At 36.5% G+C, this 20,229-nt stretch overlaps 1 protein-coding gene across 3 annotated transcripts in view; it reads left to right on the top strand.

Moving 5' to 3' along the window:
* The first annotated feature begins 576 nt into the window (after nucleotides 1-576).
* Nucleotides 577-20,229, top strand: part of wb (wing blister) — a 1,096,738-nt gene continuing 1,077,085 nt past the window's right edge. For 2 of the 3 annotated variants that reach the window (XR_011333780.1, XM_069834435.1), the window contains exon 1: nucleotides 577-862. Coding sequence is in view for 2 of the 3 variants with exons in the window: in XM_069834435.1 (XP_069690536.1) it covers nucleotides 769-862 (94 nt within the window). In the remaining variant the exon portion in view is untranslated. The remainder of the gene's footprint in view (nucleotides 863-20,229) is intronic. The other variant, XM_069834429.1, reaches the window with a different exon arrangement.

Genomic DNA, 20,229 nt, shown 5'->3' with positions numbered 1-20,229 from the left:
CTCATTCGCCAAGTAAAGCATTAGCTTTTTTTTTTTTGTGGCACTTTATATGCCTGTTTCAATAAGTTCTAGGTCTCTTATGGACCCTTGCCTTTCGCAGTCGTATGGAGAAATATGATTATGTTACATTGACGTTTTCATCTTCCTTTTATCTTAATCAGTGATGGAGATAGGTGAGCTGAGTGTAGCAGGTGATCACTGAGTTAATTCGTGCATGAGAGGGTTGATGTGAGAATGTAGCTTTTCCAGATAATTTTTCCGTAACGTTCGAACGTAGTCACTAAATAAACTGATGTTGAAGTCTCTGTACAATTGGGTATTTCGGATGTGGTAATCTGCTCCATTGATAGTTCTGCATACTGCACGTTGGATACCGTCAAGTCTTCGAAGATGGCGGGGGTGGGAAACATAAGCTTTTAAATTTAATATGAAGTGATAATTTCTCACAACAGATGGCAGATGCAGCGAAAAGTGTAAATTAGTTACTTGAATACCCAGAAGGTGGCTCTGGCGTCAGTCTCTGAGATTTTCTTTGCTCTCCCTACTCCTTGGAATTCATCACTGTGCATTATTGTCTGACGCGGTCTAGAGACGCGACTGTGCTTGTGGTGTTGTGTTTGGTAGTATACCACGTGTTGTTTGCGGGCTGTTCGAAAAAATTAAAATGGTGTTCATAAACGACATTTCTGAAATAATAGTGCTTACTGGGTAGGGACTTCGAAATAAATCGGTATTAGCATATTCTAGAATTTAGCTTAAATAGAAATCATGGAAAGACTTGTTGTCGTGTTTGTGCTGGCATTTGTTTCATGGCCTTGTATTGCAAGAGGAGCGTCAAATCAGAACAGTATTAACAAGAAAGGTAAGTTCATCAGTTTCAAGTTTCAGTGTTGTCTTCTTGCACTATAAAATGTAACCGATAAGGCGTTTTGGAACATTCATGAATTAGACGAAGTGTCGGTCTTCGCAATGGCTAGAGGCAGATTAATAGATGCTCATTTCGCAGCAAATAATAGGTCTATAAGGTCTATTTGGGTTAACCTTTCTTTTATAGGCAATTAAATAGTTTAGCAATTGACAGTAATATAATATTGTGTATCACAAAATGTTTCAAGACTAATACACTCCAATGATTTAGTTATTAAATCTTTAACATTTATAGTTTTTCAAGTCGAGAATACTGATATAAATGTTTGGGACTTTTTCTATGGTCATATGTTCGATTCTAAGAGCAGGGAACTTTTATACTCTAACTTTATTGACTCCTTAAAACTATGTGTAAGAAAGAAAGGTAATGAATGTTAAAATAATAAGAGAGAGAAAGTGCACTCAATGGGCGTTATAGTATACTGTTTATGAGTTTTTACTGTATTGGAGTAGCGAGTGTTTCCCTTTCATTTAATGTTGTGATATCGTTTACACTGTCCGTCGCAAAGCACGCACACGCAAGAATGTACAGGGTGATTCAGGGGGAGTAGCAAATATGATTGGGAATGGGAGTAGAGACTATTCTGTGAGTAAAAGCCGTTCCACGGTGGTGAAGCAGGACCTTGGGTGCGCTGTGGACGAAAATGCATCTACTGCTGCTACTTGCTGCCGCCCACATAACCTGCGCGAGATGGCTAGGCCATACTTCAACTACGGTGCGTGAAACGGCTTCCAAAAAGTTCATGTGTCAAATTTTCAACGGATGTGGAGATACAGTTGCTTTAATCTTACGCATAACAAGCGTTACAAATGGTATGAAGGAACGATAAATGACAACTTACTATTGACTACGTACAAAGGAATAGTACATGTAAGTTAGCTGTTTTCAGATCATAATGAGGGCAGCATTGTTCATAATGGGTTTAGAGAAATAGCGGTTTGTAGATCCCTCTGCTACAAAGATGGATATGTTCTTCCATCATGACGGAGCCACTGTACATTTCAGCCATCAGGTGACACATCATCGAAATCTCACATTCGAACGATGGATCAGCCGCGGTAGTCACGTGCATTGACCACCAAAGTCCCCAGACTGTCGATTTTTGTCTGTAGGGTTGAATGAAAGGCGAAGTGTACAAAAACAAACTAAACATACGGGACGAAATTAGTCTCTCACATTATGAATAGTGCTCTCCTCTTAAAAGAACGACAAGACACCCTCAGGAAAGCAACTGTTGTCAGAAGAGCGGAAAAGTGCATTCAACTGCTGAAATATATTTATATTATATAAATAAGCAATAAATGTAACCACTAAGTAATTTTCCTTTTCTTCTTACCACTTATAACGCTTGTTGTGCGTAATATTCAAACAGCTGTATCTCCATACCCACAGAAAATTGGACACATAATTATTTATATGAACGTTTTCACTCAGAATAGTTCATACTACCACCCAATGTAATATTTACTATTCCTCTTTAATATTGAAGACTTGCGTGATATGTTGACATCTGAGTTTGTATCATAAAGCATTTTTGGGGGGAATTTTTTCCTAACGTATATTGGTCTGTGATAATGAAATGAAGCTCTTTTATTCCAGATCCTGAGAAAGCGTACCTAAACATAGTCATTATGTCACTGTCCATATCTTTCAGATCCGCTAGTAAATAAAAAGGTGGCACGATAGAAATCACTGGAATTACCTAGAAAAAGAAATCTGAGCACTCTTATAAACACGATGTAAGCGCTGTGAAAGCTATAAACCCACCCATCCACTCGCCCGCTCCAATTGTGTCCTTTTTCAGTGTATTTGGAAACTATTATGTATTTGTTTGAGACTAACTGCAACAAAAATTTCGTGGCGCATGACGGTCAGTCGGACTTGGGCGATCACCGCAGATGGTACCTACCGCGAAGCAGACCGCGCATAAAGGAACCTTTGTTAGTCTAATACACGTGATCTCCGAACAGTCCTGTCAGCTGAGTTTAGTCATGTGCTGACATTGTGCACAGATTATTCATATTTCATTATTTTCCTTCACATTTATCTTTTCACAAGTTAAAAAGTTTTTATTTATAATTTAATTTTATTTATAGTCCTAGGTTTATTGCATCTACTATTTATAGATTTACGTTTATTTTATTTTATTTCATTTACGTTTATTTTATTTTATTTCATGTAATTGTAATTATTGTATATTATATATCACTGCCACCGGATGTATACCCAATTGTAGTGTTAATAAATACATACATACATACATACATACATACATACATACATACATACATACATACATACATACATACATACATACATACATACATACATACATACATACAAAAAGCTGACATAGGCCTAATATCAGTTGGTCAATTAAAGCATAGGCCTATTTTACCGGTAGTTCAAGATCGTTACGTTTTCGTCACAAACATTTCACTGTCACAGAAGTACAAGACTACAGACTTTGATGACCGAACAACTGTACATAGTAGGCACTTCAGATATTTTCTCTCTCATTATGGAAAGCATAAAGAAGTGTCCCTCAAGTAGCTGCGTGATCTAAAGCGTTATGCCTTGAACTCGCGTTTCAATGAGTCATAGGGGAAGAAATTTTCTCTTGAAATTTCGGCCAGCGTAACGTGATGAAGATGAATTTTGGAACCTATAGTAGGCTCCTATGTAGCGAAATTCCATTTCGGAAGCCAGTTATAATGACTCATCGTGTTAACCACATGCTACCCCTGTAGGCCTACTGATAGTATGATCGTTAAGCTCTGCTGGGGCAGTCGGCCGGGTTCGGTTAGTTGCATCCCCACAAGTAAGAATCAGGTTAGTTGCGTCCACCCACTGATTCAATTACCGGTCAGTTGCATCCCTTAGCGTTCGTAAAGCAGTCCATTAGCGTTACCCAAAAGACACCACGTTGACTACATGGACTCCCAAAAATTGTTTTTTATGCATATAGTCGCTAGAAATACGTAGTTTTGTTTACTTTCCAGGAGTTTCTTTCAATTTGGCAAAAACTTATATGACAGTGATTTTACAAAATCAAATCGAGATATGGAGTTGTTTATTTTGACATTTATTCTTTTCAGAAATATTTCTTTCTGCACTACACTTTTTGTTTTCTTTCTTCCTTCTGTGCTTCTTATTTTGATGTATACATCACACTCTATTTCCTTCAGAACGTCCACAAAATTGTAGATGGATGGATGCGATGTGTAGAAAACCCCGTTTAATTTAGCGTGAAAAGATCCACAGTTTGTTGTGCGAATTGATGTTGTACTGAACGATATCCAAATAACCGGTGGAAACAGGACTTCGTTCGAAATATAATTATCAAACATTTAATCAGTAAACATTGCAATTGTTTCGCTATCAGTCTGAATTCTCATTATATCTTCAGTAAAACAATAATTGATATCTTCTGGGTTTAAAAAGGGTAAGCCAAAAAAGTACTTCAGAAACTTACTTTTTTCTGAGTTTGGTTTAAATTCTGCTGCCAAACGTGAATTTTGATTTTTTTTTTTTTTTCCACCAATTCTGGCCTATGTGAAACCGGCAGTCTCTGATTTTGACTAAAGGAAAAACAAATTTGGCAGCGATATGCATAGCTAGTTCAAAATCCACATAGCTACATTTATATTGGTGCAAATAATTTATCTCGTGATTCACACTATCTTATAATACACTGAAACATTTCTGTATAGCTTTCGATTTGTTTATTTGGCAGCAGAAATAAAAATAATGGCACATATGTTTCAATAAGAAGTCGGGTAGAAAAGACGCAACTAACCATCCTCTAGTCAGCAGCCGTGGCGAAAATGCCATCGTGCGCCGAGCCACTGTGTAAGCTGCAACGTGCATAGCACCTATGGAGGGAGACGGACACCCGAAGGGGAAGTGAAGCAACTGTCTAACTTATTAACGGTTTTTCATTTTCCTTACGTCAAGCACTTAAATAAAATTATATACAGTACAAACTAATGTTTAGTACGTGTAACGATGAAATAAATGAACAAGAAAACATAGGACACATTATCACAACCTAAAATTAATTGTCTTCAGAATGTCTCTGCGACAGATTTTCAAAATCAGGAATTATGTCACTTACTACCAGTCATAGTTGATCACGAAGGTATTTGTCTGTCAGTCGTGATCTAAATTTGATTTTTACTGTTTTCATTGTTGAAAATAATTTTTCACAAACGTAAGTTGTAGCGAACATGGCTTCAACAGAGCATGCGAAAGAACGAAGCTTCAAATATTTATTTGTTGGCAAAGATTTGAAAAGTTCAACATTTGTCAAGTCCTTACATCTAGCTTTCATTTAACATCACATTGTAAATCTGTGAGTTTAAATTGAAGATCTAACCGCATTATTCGTACATCTACTGGAAAAGGCTCGACGTACAGAGATGATGATGATGATGATGATGATGATGATGATAATAATAATAATAATAATAATAATAATAATAACAACAACAACACAACCTTTTAATGTTTCATCAGTAACATGTAGTAACGTATAACGCCGTTTTATGTTATACAACCGTTTTCCTCGTAATACTTGTGAACAAATCATACATTTAATATTCTCATCATATTGTCAGCAAAAAAGTGCATCCTCCCATCCTACTTGAAACTTTCGTTTTTATAGAGGTACATGGTTTCGAGAGAGACATTGCGACGATACGCCACTCGCAGGTCAGAGACAAATACAAATGGAACGGAGTTTGACTCCAGTGAGTGAGAGGGTGGGGTTGTAGGTAGGAAGCAAGGGAAATGCACTGAGAGCCACAATGTGCTCGTGAGTCGTATTTTCGCCATTAGAGTTTAGTGGGTAGTGACTCAATTAGGACTCAACTAACCGCCATTCGGCTCAGCGTTAGCTCTGCATGGGCTTCGCGGAACGGTTTTTTTTTTTTACATAGAGAAAAGTATTGATTTCAAGGTGTTCATAGAAATACACGTTTCACAAATAAGCTGGTACCGAAAAAGTGACCACGAGCATAAAGTATATCACTCATCTTTGCGTCTTATCGAACGCTCGTATAGCAGGCCTATAGCGATTTCTCCTATAGGCCTACTATTGGGAAGATTTATTTCATGCACAGCGTGGACTAGTCAGTTTATCATTAACAGTCTGCTTAAATAATGCCGATTTTTTTAATACCCCTCGCCCTCGAATAAACCGTGCACCCTAATTTTCAAAGGTAATAATAATAATAATAATAATAATAATAATAATAATAATAAATAATGTAAATAGAATAAAAAATAAACACAAATTGAAAAAATAAAATTTTACATTTATTGTAATTACAACAAATTGAAAACGATCAAACAAAAATATAGTTCAGTTAACAATGAATTTTATTCTGGAACAGGACGCATTTCAAACCCATCCTATGCATACGCACTGCACGCATGTCAGTTGTCTTACTTAATCGTCCTGTAACATTAATAATAGCACGCATCAGTAAATTAACGAAGTAATTTGTTATACTCATGTAATAAACGCCTGCTAAGCGCTACATCAGAACTACAGTGGGTTATATTAACAAACTGTGGTTTCGAGATAAATTAAGTTTTAAGTTAGCTTCATTTTGTAGATCAGTGGTGCTTGTCAGTTTCTTGTTGTCTTAGCTTTTTATTAAATCAAAGATTTGTTTACATATTGTACTCGATGTTCAATAGCAATTTTTATCCTCATTATTTAAAATATGATTTTATGCAAGATATCCCATTGTTGTTCTGAGATAACATTTCACTATTAACTTCATTCTGCGCTGTTTTCGTCATCACTAGACTTCGTGGAATTGCCACGAGAATGGTAAGGTTTACTATGCACGCAGTATAGACTGTATGAGAAGGGGGCGTGGAAAGGATAGAGTATGCCTCTAATGTAAACACTGAGCAGTATACTCCGGTTACAATAAAACCTGTATCCTGCATTCAAGAAATATAATGAATGATCATTGAGGTAGGAAATGTGTAAACATATAAATACACAATTATTTTGTAGTGAGATATATTAACTCTTAAAATTTAATGTAATATACTCACATCATCCTTGAATATGTGCACTGCAGGTAAGAGTTACGTACATTTTAAGCGACTACAAAGTGAACCTCCTCCGATGGTCACTCAAACAATTTTTATATTGGGAAAATGTACCTACGTTCAACATCACACGATGTAATAGGTGCATATTTGAAGAACGGAAAGTCACTACTTTTTAGCACACCAACTTCAGACGTCTTGTCGTGACCTGATGGTACATCATTTACAATACGAAGTTGTGAATAGGCAGAATTTTTAGCAATAATGTTTCTCAACTTACATTTCACTTTTTCTGAAATTAGTGAATTGTTAATTTTGGATAACGGTTTGTGATACTTTATACACTATATTAAAGGCTTCTGAGAGTTGTATTTTAGACGATTCTAACAGGGTGATGCTTTTGGACACGATTTTAAAATTAGAATCAATGAACAGAATATCTTCCAATATCTGTTCAGAAGACAATGATTTTACAGCTGCAACAGCGGAATTGTCTGTGCTATCCAATGCATAAATTACCTCCATTATTTTGCCGTAATATTCTGCATAATAATTAACAGCATCCAACCACGTTTTCCAACGGGTCAAGACTGGCTGCGGGGGTAAGGATATTCCAGGGGCAATTGTTTGGAACAGCAACACTCTCATTGTAGCATGTTTGATTGAATTCTTGTCTGCACTGATCAAATGTTAAGCTTTGACTATTCCAACCACAGCAATGCAAAAACATGTGCTTACATAGATATACATTAGCTGTAGCTGCTCTATCTATTTGGACCGGTCACATCTCTAAACACGAACTGCTTATACTACGAGACCGGGAGGTCGCTCACCTCTTCTATACTACCGTACGTCGGCAACCTGATTGCATGCTGCGTGCGGCAATTCAACGAAGTCTAGTCGTCACCATCATTGTCATCATCAGGCTTCGAGATTTTGGACCCGATACAATAAGTTTACTGTGCATGCACTATAGGTTGTTGACTCGCTGAGGTAGATAGAGATGTGTTGAGGTAACAACGTTGCTATTTAGAGTGGAGTACGGTAGAATGGGGGAACACACATATGTACATTCTGAAAGTAAATATACATTACACAATGATAAAATTTCAAAAGAATATGAAAAGCATTTATTCTCCTGTCTTTTATAAGCATTTGTGTTTAATTATACACAGTGTTAATGGTGGAAATAAGCATGTAGCAATTTTAATTTTTTCATTTATCCTATTGGTCGTCTTTAGGAAGTGCAGTTACAGTACCGAATTGCAATGTACCTACAACAAGATACATTCTCAGTGTCTCAAACGTAAATCTTGTACGCCGCATGACGTGATAGGAGCAAAACGAAAAAACCTAACACCTTTGCAGTCTCTAAGAGATAGTCCTTTATTCTCGGGTGACTCTATGTCCACTAATTTGCTGTTTATGTTACACAATGTTCCATAACCGTTATTTTTACATAAAATTGATTTCAACTTCTGTTTTACACGTTCAGTAACCGGTGTACTTGATGTCTCATTAATTCTCTGCATCATTTTCTAAATTAATTTGAGGGCTTCCGGCATCTCTTGCTCTGACTTTTCTAACCGTGTAATAGTTTCAGACACAGTTTGAAAATAGGTTTGTATGAAAACCAAATTATTCGTCAGAACCTTCAAATCCAGAGCGTTTTCCTTTGCGAATTTGTTGTCATTCATTCTACAGTACCCCCACCCACTGTACGCTATACTCAGTACGCCGTTATGCGGATTTCCCACTGAACTGCTCTATCGGGTCCGAAGTCTCGAAGCCTGGTCATCATGTCATCATTCGTCTTCATTTTCACTTCTCCACACACAATCGTCCTTTGTTCCTTCCAGCTGATGGGAGATGCTACAGTTTTTGCCAATTTTACCCAATAATAATGCATAGCTGTCAAAAGAAAAAATGGCCGCTCTCTAGGTACTAAATTCCCTTCGAGTATCTCCGCTACGATTCGGAGACAGGCGATGTTACATGTTGTTGGATCACAATGCCTGCTATATACAGTTATAATTAAAATATGCTACGTGTTACACTTGTAGCGTGATGGTAGCGTTCCGGACTGGTATTCGAACACCACCGAGTGCCTTTTATGTTTTTTTGTTTTCTGTTTTTAAAATAGAGACAAAATATAATTGCTGCTATCTCTTTTATGACTGTTTTAGTAGGCCTAATTAACATCAGGTTCATGAATGCATTATGCCATGTCTTTATCATTATTTATTATGACATTATGGCTGCAAATGGAAAGGAAGAAAGAAAAGAAAGAAAGAAAGAAAAATTTATGCTCAACAAAAATATCTTTCGTGGTATAAACAAAACAAGTAGATACTGGCGTCTGCCTTAGAACATTCAAACAATTAAAAGTTAAAAAACCAAACCAAAAGCCACGATTCAGTATTTAGTCCATCTTCTATCAATCTCGATCACATTTTGCAGTCGGGTGGACATGTCCAAGACGAGCTCCCACAAATCATCAGGACGTCTTGGAGGGGGATTGGGCCAATTTTTCCGCATATTATGCTTCTTTACTTGTGCCCCCGTGGCTCAGTCTGAATTCAGATGCCAAAATCTCAGGCTCGTCCACACCTGTGGAGTAACGGTTAACGCGTCTAGCCGCGAAACCAGGTGGCTCGGGTTCGATTCCCGGTTGGGACAAGTTACCTGGTTTGAGGTTTTTTCCGGGGTGTTCCCTTAACCCGGTATGAGGAAATGCTGGGTAATTTTCGGTGTTGGACCCCTGACTCATTTCACCGGCATTATCACCTTCATCTCATTCAGACGCTAAATAACCTATGCTGTTGATAAAGCGTCGTAAAATAACGTACTGAATAAATAATCTCAGGCTCAAATCCTCGTCGTTCCTTTTCATTTTATTGTGTTACAGGATAGTATAATGTAATAATATAAGAAAAAACTAACACTAAGGAAAAAAACTAACACTAGTATTGCGCAACTGTATTTTTCCAAATCTGACACTAAATTTATATTATTTATATCGCTAAAGAAGATAACACAATATAAATGATAATTTGAATATTATTTATATCGCTAAAGAACGATATAAATGGTAACTTGAATATTATTTATTTAGCTAAATAACGATAGTAGAGTATAAATGATAACTTGAATATTATTTATTTAGCTAAATAACGATAGTAGAGTATAAATGATAACTTGAATGTTATTTATAACGCTAAAGAACCATAATATAATATAAATGATAACTTGAATATTATTTATAGGATCGCTAAAGAACGATACCAGAATACAAATGATAACTTGAATATGATTTATAACTCTAAAGGACTATAACAGAATATAAATGATAACTTGAATATTGTTTATATCGCTAAAGAATGATAACAATATAAATAATAACTTTAATATTTATATCGCTAATCAATGATATGATAACAAAATAAAATGCTAACTTAAACAAGGCTCGAACTCACTGTCTTCGAATCATTAAACAAGCGCTCTACCTCTACTCTACGAGACGTAAATATCGAATGATTCAATAGTTCCGAAACTGCTTCTACAAGCGCGAGCATCGTGTAACATCACCGTGGATCCGCAGTGGATTTATAAAATATTCACTGGTCACGAGTGCGGCCACTTTTTTTTTTTTTTTTTTTTTTTGACAGCTTTACAGATACGGAATTAAAATTTGGAGCGAGTCTTGATGGGAGTCCGTCAGCTGTATGTAGGCAACAATTTCAAACGATTGTCCACAAGTAGCATATATACAGGGCTCTTGTTTGCTGCACATTCGCAATGTATTGTAAGCGAAACACAATAAGGGAGCTCCAAAATGTATTGCCGTTTCTGTACACTAAATATAATAACATAAAATCAGGGGTGTATTTCAGACCCTGCGAGTCCTGGCGGCGCCAAGGTACTAGTTTTCGAGGCTGGGCGGTGCCAGGTCACTTTCCTGATTTTCATTATTATCGTTAAATTTTGCATTTATAAAAAAATCATAACTTTTTTTTTTCACATTTAAACAATTTCATGGTGAAGTCTACCTTTCAGAACTTACATCTTTATCTTTGCTATTAGAAAGTTGCTTCAGTTATGTTTTTATATGGCTATATGCAACCGTATCTGTTCAAACATAATGGCCCAGAGTCAGGGTACTTTTTTTTTTAGAAATACACTATTGTGTAAAGTTATGCCGTGCTGTAGCTTCGGAGTTTACGGCACCTTGCCTGGACTCGAGTTACGGAATAAGCGCTGGTTCGAGTATTCCTGGAGGAATTATTTTCAATTTCGGCCAGTGTGCATGGAACCGGTGCCCACCCAGTTCGTGATGAATTTGGGGTGCTTCGTTAGCTAACTTAACCCGGTTTCGCGAACCAGCTACAACGGTTAGGGAGATCATAGTGCTAACCACACGATCGTAGTTGAATAAATAATCGTTCATCTCTGCTAAGGCATGTGGACGTGAGGCCAGCAGTCGCTTGGTCGGTCGACCTTGGCCCTTCATGAGCTGTCGTGCCGACGATCATTATTGATTAAAATTAATATGGATATTTATTTGAAGTAGACGTAGATGGGAGGATAATATTAAAATGGATTTGAGGGAGGTGGGATATGATGATAGAGATTGGATTAATCTTGCACAGGATAGGGACCGAGGGTGGGCTTATGTGAGGGCGGCAATGAACCTGCGCGTTCCTTAAAAGCCATTTGTAAGTAAGTAAGTACAGTATTTATTTGAAGTAAACAACACAGTGATAGGTTACTTGAATCGGTGCAGATAATTCTTAGAGATTTTTTTACGTAGAATAAAACAAACAAATGAAATTATACAGTTCGCAGAGGAAAAATGATTTTATTAAGATAAAAGGAGTAATTTTAGCCTTCGGCTGTCATTTCCGTCTAAATGGTTTCTCCTCCAGCACAGAAGAATCATCTTACAATAGCATCATCGCATGCGATCAAAGAGTCGCTCTTTCTCAAAAATATTAACGATTACTAGCTCTAACTAATTTTCTAACCAACTAACTAGCATTAACTTTCTTGTCATGAGTAGACGAATGTCCACAGAGGCAATTAGGCTATAACTTTCCCATTAGCAGTTTGAGTCTTTAGTACTACTGATTATTTCAAAAGAGTGGGATTTACATAGGACCTCATTGTAAATCGCTAATAGATTCTTCAGATTCAGCCAAATTTAAAACCCTACTTTATGAATAAAGATAATATTAAAACGATTACAGTATACGAACAGCTTTTTATGTGAACTTGTACAAAATGAATGTATCTACATATATGCCTGTACTCTTAGGTAATTTGACATGTTACCATTGATATTTACAATTACAATTTTATTACACTTAGTTTGTAATACATAGAGAGTGCTTGGAAGAGTCGTAATAAAAGCGTTGCACTGCAATCCGGAAGGTTGCGGATTCGATTCCTGATAGAGATAGAGGTATGGATTTTTTTTTTTTTTCCATTGATGTCATCCTTTCAGCCGCAACCCTGGGGTTCTCTCTGATTCTAACAGAAATGAGTATATGGGTATTTCCTTGGAGGAAGCAAGGGATGCCAGCACGTAGGACTGCTATTCAACACCGATTGTCACGCCGTATTATTCTTAATGAGGCTTTTATTTGGATGGTTATGTTTGTAATAAATAACTGATTCCTGTGCTGTATAAGCGGTGAGTTCTTTTCATCATAATTTTACGCAGGCATTAAAGGGACTCATTTTATGAAAATTCATTGCTTTATTGTTCTATAACAATGGTTCCTAAAGTGGGGGTCGCGACCTTCTGGGGAATCGTGCAGAGAATTGAGGGGGGTCGCGAGATGAATTACAAAATAAAACAAAAGCACTTTAACATAAATTTGTTTTCAGTTCAGAAATATAAACATAAGTAATGTTCAAATCAAGATTTTCAGGTATAACTACCTGTAAAGTTGATTTGAATAATTTCGAGGGAAAAATTGTTCCGGAGCCGGGTATCGAACCCGGGACCTTTGGTTTAACGTACCAACGCTCTACCACTGAGCTACTCGGGAACTCTAACCGACACCGATCCAATTTTTCCCTCTATATCCGCAGACCTCAAAGTGGGCTGACAACCGTCAAGCAACCAACTTCCTGTAGCTCAGTGGTAGAGCGTTGGTACGTTAAACCAAAGGTCCCGGGTTCGATACCCGGCTCCGGAACAATTTTTCCTTGGAAATTATTCAAATCAACTTTACAGGGAGTTATACCTGAAAATCTTGATTTGCATAATACACGTCACTGTTCGTTAACAGAAAACCACAATTTAAGTCACACGGAGTTAGTGTGCACTCGAAGTTGGTTGCTTGACGGTTGTCAGCCCACTTTGAGGTCTGTGGATATAGAGGGAAAAATTGGATCGGTGTCGGTTAGAGTTCCCGAGTAGCTCACTGGTAGAGCGTTGGTACGTTAAACCAAAGGTCCCGGGTTCGATACCCGGCTCCGGAACAATTTTTCCCTCGAAATTATTCAAATCAACTTTACAGGGAGTTATACCTCAAAATCTTGATTTGCATAATACACGTCACTGTTCGTTAACAGAAAACCACAATTTAAGTCACACGGAGTTAGTGTGCACTCGAAGTTGGTTGCTTGACGGTTGTCAGCCCACTTTGAGGTCTGTGGATATAGAGGGAAAAATTGGATCGGTGTCGGTTAGAGTTCCCAAGTAGCTCAGTGGTAGAGCGTTGGTACGTTAAACCAAAGGTCCCGGGTCCGATACCCGGCTCCGGAACAATTTTTCCCTCGAAATTATTCATAAGTAATGTTGAGCATAAATATAAAAAATGTAGTATTTCTAAATTAAACAAATAAATTATGTAGTAGAAGTACCTGTTTTTCAGAAAGTAACTTCTTAAATCTAGATCTAGATTCTGCATTCGATATACACACAGTGATATTTTCAAGTTCAAAGTGATTTCTCGCTTTCGTTTTGATGACAATTACTTATAGACGAGGAACTTATTTTGTATAAATAGGCCTGGAAGGTTACAGGTAGGCGTATTATAAAAAAAATAAGAGCTGCTTTTGCGAAGTAGAGATATTTTTGCATTCTCTTGGTTCAAATCTGATCTACGCTGTGTGAAAAAATCTAGTTTCAACATTTCATCAGTATGTATAGATTCCAATGACTTTATTCCTCATACTTTTTTTTTTTTTTAATTTGAGTCAGTTGAACGAACTGTCTAAAAATGGATTCAGTATCCATTTGTGACAGAGTTTCTTCCGGAAATACTAAAGAGTTTTTTTTTTTAATTATGCAAACTTAATTGTATGTCCGCAGAAATAAATTCAGAACTTATACAAATAGGCCTGCGTAGCGAAATTTTCTATGAGTTTTTAATACAATGGGTTGAATCAAATTTCTTTTAGTCAAGTGATGCCAACCAGAAATCAAGTTTCCTTATAAATCCGTTGAGTAACAGATAATACAATCATCATTTTCGATTTGTATGGAACTATTATCGCAATGCCACGGTGGTAATAGTTTGAAGTGGCTACTAAAAATGATTTTTACGTAATATTATTTGTGTCATTGTCGCACCATATATAGGCCTACTTGTATTTTGTCTTTCTTTGGATGGTATACAGTGGTTTTGAGTAAAATTATCGTTGTTTTAGATTTTACAGGAATTTCTATTTTTCGAATGGTGTTAAGTACCGGTACGGTATTGGGGGTCGCGAACTAAAGTCTCGCGCAAAAGTGGGTCGCGCCTTCAAAAACTTTGGGAACCATTGAAGTAGGCCTATAACTTCACTTGTTGCCATAAAATAGTCTGTATCTCTACGTCTCTACTTCGTGCATTTGTATGTCTCTTCAGAGCTACGACGTAGGCTACAGAGATTAGGAATAGGGATGCAATGGTCTGAAAGAAAGGAGCGGCTTCTAGAAAAGAAGGCACAGAGGTGGACTCAATGTGGTGCAGAGAATAGATGCGGAGGGTTCAGCCATTATCATATTTAAACTCTACAGAAAAGGTTGAAGAATGACAAATGTGTTAGCGTCAAAGAAACAACACTTATCTTCTGCCCGTGCACGCGGAGGAAATTTTGCAACTCCTAGATTTTAGGGACATGGGACGTGCCGGATAAGGGTGCGTTTCTCTTCACGCCCACCATTGTTAAAATAAGAGGAGCTTGGGGTAGTCAAGTACAATGGGCGGCCTCACCTTTTGCCTTTCTCGAGAATGAAAGAATAAGACCCACGTGCGTGTGTAAATTACAACCCTGAGAGGACAAAGGAATGCTGTGCCAATTGTTTAGAGAAAGTAGCGGTATATATTTTTTCATAAGTTTAGGAATTACTTTAAATTCAAAATTATTGTGTCATAAATGAATGGTATGGGAGTAAAATGGTAAGCACAAAATAAATTTCCTAATGTTTATATTGATATAGAAAAATGTACTAAATGAACATAGAAAGTATTATATTATTAAATTACATATAAAGTGTATATTTTGAAGCACTTGTATTCATGGATTTGACATATTTGTTGGTATTCATGAATCTGTAATTTATAGTTGGTGATTAGTCTTTTCTTTTGCACCAAACAGCAGTACACTTCTTGACATGTTATTAAAAAAACACACATACTCTGAAATTAAGGAATAAAGAAACTAATCTTTAAGGATAAAATGTCTTTTAAGGAACTGTTCCTATTTTTTAGTGTTTCAAGAGAGCAGTCAATGAGTACACTGTAGTTGCAAGTCACTAATTTTCATGAACTTCATCTCTCCTGGCCCTGTATTCGTTTACATAAGTAGGCTTCAAACCTTCATAAAATGAGGCATAATGTGCAGGTATCCACTTCATACATTCTAATACGTATCTCCTTCAGTTTACGTCCGTCAACTGGTCTTCTATTTTGAAATTTTCTTTCCATCTGGAACGATAGAAATGACGACTGATATGGCCCTTCGGTCGTACATTATCTTCACTGTATACTTCAGTTTTGTATATGTAGTATCACCTAAATGAGTTGGGATTAATCTTACTGAATGGCAGTAAACATGTCTGGTGCCATTTCACAAGCGATCCATCCTCACAGACTGTCCTCTTGATTTCATCGCTTACTACGGAGATGTATAAGAAACAGCGTGCGAACACTCTACGATTCTTTAGCGTGCTACTTGGCAACAGTATATATGCTGTACAAATAGGAGTGACAAAAGACAAGGGTAAACAAAATTAATATTATGAAGTCGAGGTGCAATTATTACTCTTTATAGGCCTACTTTTGTTTTACACATTTTTAATAAATACAATGCAATTATTTCACTGCAGAATATGTTATACATGTACGATTTTGAATAACTAACAAAATGTTCCTTGAACATTACAATAAGGATTGAATAGTTTAAAAATAACTGCGTTCACGTACACAACTTTCGAAACTCCTGAAGTATTAGGCTATATCATTGTCGTCATAATAAAAATACTGTTATGTGAAAATAAACGTTTTAAAATAAAATATTTCCTCAATCTCTTCTTCGATTTCCGCCTAACACCGTCCTTAATACGAGTTATTTAAAGAAACAAATCTAAGCATAGGGCGCTTATCATGATCGAATAGCTTGGCCTTTAATCTTGGCTTTATTAAGTTCATGAAAACTTACTGATACATATGTGCTGCTGAAAATCGTAATATATGTACTTATTTTCGCAGAAAATTTACGAATCCTCAGTTACAGCTCATAGTTTAAGGAATTGTAAAAGCTAAAGAACTCTTCTCATCATACGTACATTTTAGCTTTATGTGAAAAATCAATTAATTTTAACAGCAACTCTGGAGGAAAATTTCCTGGATTTGAGGAATGGGAGCGAAGAAGAGCTCTAATTTGTGTTGAGTCATTTCCATTTCGTGTCTCTGAACACTAAATTTCTTAATAATGCAATGTTTTCCACATATTAAGCAAAGTATGTCTCCTCCTACTTCTGTGCATCGCTGCATGGACAACATTTGCACCGCTACCTCTCTTTCGGTGCCTTCAAGTAAAGGAAGGAAGTTAACCCGCGCGCAGAGCAATCTGCCCGCCACGTGCTTCAGCTCGTACGCCGTACGGGCTTGAATATGCACCGCTGGCTTACTATAAATTTGTTTCTACAGCAGTTATGAGCGCACAAAGAAAAGAGGTTACGCCAAGTTCTGTACAAAATTCTTAGAGTTTTCACAAAATTCAAGGCGTCGTACTTCGTCTGTTGGTGTTAAATTTAACTATATTTCATATTATAAATGCAAACTCTATTGGTAATGGCGACACCTGGTGGGCGTAAATCAAAATTCATCGAAAAGCAGCTTTAAATAGATTAAGTTAAAATTCTCCACTGCATATATTTTTCTGAGGATTCAGTGTGAATTAAGATTAGGATTATTTTTAAAATTTTTGAAAGTTTAAGCCAAAATAGACATACAAAATTTTGAGTAGTTGCCTTTTTACACGTAAAGTGTAAGTCACTAAGTAAAACTATCAACATGTTCTACAAATCCTTTGCACGGTACAAGAAATTGACAAATAATGTTGTAAAGAATTGTTGAAATTGCAAGGGTTCGTAAAAATCAATTTATCATCTTAAAAAGAATATTCAAAAGTAAAAGTCCTTCAATCTACTTACAATATTGTGGTTTAAAAGATCTGTCCAATAAACATCGTATCTAAGCACGTCTATTGTTAGTTGAGGCTCTCTGTAAGTTTCGAATTTATTAATAGGAAGGAACATAATGAGTTAAAAACTTACGAAAACTTTTAAGCTCGGATTGCAATACATTTATACGTAACCGTAAAGTAACGTGGCCGCAAAGTGTAACACGTGATGCTGAACTGGCGCTGTTTACTATTGCCATGTCGTACACTAAGTTAACTTAGGAGTTTACAAATTAATGTCAAGCTTTTTCTTTCCGTTATGTTAAGTTTCATGGCCATGTGTTCTATCGGGCTAATCAATGTAGATGCGGTGCTCTTTTTTTAATTTGTTTACTTCTTTTATATAATAATAATAACAATAATAATAATAATAGTAATAATAACACATTTATTTATTCTTATGCTGTTAAGGCTCAGACCTTCTCTTCCACGCTAACAGAAGTATATCTACGGGAATAAACAAAACAGTTTCAAATGTAATTACGAACATAAAATATAACCAAAAACCAACGATGAACCTCATACGTAGACCTGTTAATTTGAAAACCATATTATTAAGTTCTTTGTTTTCGGGTTTCTCCACATCTACGTGATTTACCGTCACACTCACAGAGAGCCGGATGCGGGTGCGAGATTTCGATGGATAAGTGGAAGCCTGTTGCGGGAAATGATAGGAGTCCACATCAGTGGAGTAACGGTTAGCGCATCTGGCCGCGAAAGTAGTTGGCCCGGGTTCGATTCCTGGTCGGGGCAAGTTACCTGGTTGAGGTTCTTTCCGGAGTTTTCCCTCAACCCAATATGAGCCAATGCTGGGTAACTTTCGGTGCTGGACCCCGGACTCATTTCACCGACATTATCACCTTCATCTCATTCAGACGTTAAATAACTTACGATGTTGATAACTTACTTACTCACTGGCTTTTAAGGAACCCGGAGGTTCATTGCCGCTCTCACATAAGCCCGCCATTGGTCCCTATCTTGAGCAAGATTAATCCAGTCTCTACCATCATATCCCACCTCCCTCAAATCCATTTTAATATTATCTTCCCATCTACGTCTCGGCCTCCCCAAAGGTCTTTTTCCCTCCGGTCTCCCAACTAACACTCTATATGCAGTTCTGGATTCGCCCATACGTGCTACATGCCCTGCCCATCTCAAACGTCTAGATATAATTTTCCTAATTATGTCATCTGTAGAATACAATGCGTGCAGTTGATAAAGCGTCGTAAAATAACCTACTTAAAAAAAGAAATGATAGGACGATGATGAGAAGTGATGATGGAGAGATAATTAAGATTGAGAAAGTTATGTTGTGGTCCTTTAAATTGATAGTATCTCAGCATTATCCTGGAGGGACACAAAAAGCCCTAATCAGGATAGCCCGTTCTGAGATTAAATTCCGCACCCCCTGAATATAAGGTGGGAATGATACCTATTTTATAAAAAATAAGTACGTATTCCATTGAGCAAAATCTAACCTTACGACATTCATCTTCATTTAGCACTGGTGTATGAAGAAATCTGTATCATAGGGGCATATATTATTATTGCTAGACTTCCGATTTTCAGATCGCTAAAATGTGATTTTAGGTCTCTAAAATAGGCTCTAAAAATCTAAAAATAGGCTTTTACATAAAATAATTAAAAAAATCAAGTTACAAATTTGCTGAAATATCAGTTACAAAATTCTGAAATTTATTTAAGTGCTTATAACAGACTATTATTAAACTAACTATAGCCTATAATTTGTATCTAAATTGTGAATCGCCTATGTCCGAACGAATTCTGCACAGAGCTTCCTCATAGGCTTACGTAGTATGAACATACAGGAATAGGTCCTTATGGTGGATTTTAATTAAGTATTTCTAGGCAATATTGTTCCAAGAAGGCTTGAAATGAGGATTCTAGGGGACATTAAATGTTTTAAATAATTCGATCTCATTTTAAGAGCATTGTATTTATAAAACATTTCGGATTTCCAATGAGATTCTTGTAACGTAAATTTTAAATCAAATTCTCAGGAAACACTGTCGCTACATTAGACAGCATGCCGACTGATTTAAAATAAAATTTGAAGGAGAAAATTATACCATTTATCTTCCGGCTCGTCAACAGTCTTCTACTTGTACAGGGACATCATTTTATTTTTACTGACTTTTTAATATTAACCTGGCTATACCTTTCTATTAACGATTGAAACAGGAAACACCGTTTGCTACCCTTTCCACGACGGAGTTCGATGATACTGGCGTAAAATACAAATCACTTTACTAGGTATAGGAGGGAAGAAAAGTGGTTCATCCATTTATGTAAACTAGGAAATATCGCAATTTTGAGTTTGATAATTTTCATTAGGTTTTTGTTTAATCAAAATACAGTACTGTATTAACACTTAGTGTTTTACACACGAATTGAGCTATCCATTCGGAAGTATTAATTATGCAGTGTATATTGTACTGTTACAGCACATTAGCGTACTATATAGAGAATGCAGTTAAATTGAAAAATAATTATAACATGGATATTTAAACACATTTTAGAAAATG

Source organism: Periplaneta americana, chromosome 9, assembly GCF_040183065.1.
Source record: "Periplaneta americana isolate PAMFEO1 chromosome 9, P.americana_PAMFEO1_priV1, whole genome shotgun sequence".
Lineage (NCBI taxonomy): Eukaryota > Metazoa > Arthropoda > Insecta > Blattodea > Blattidae > Periplaneta > Periplaneta americana.
This window is presented reverse-complemented; position numbering and strand designations above follow the sequence as displayed.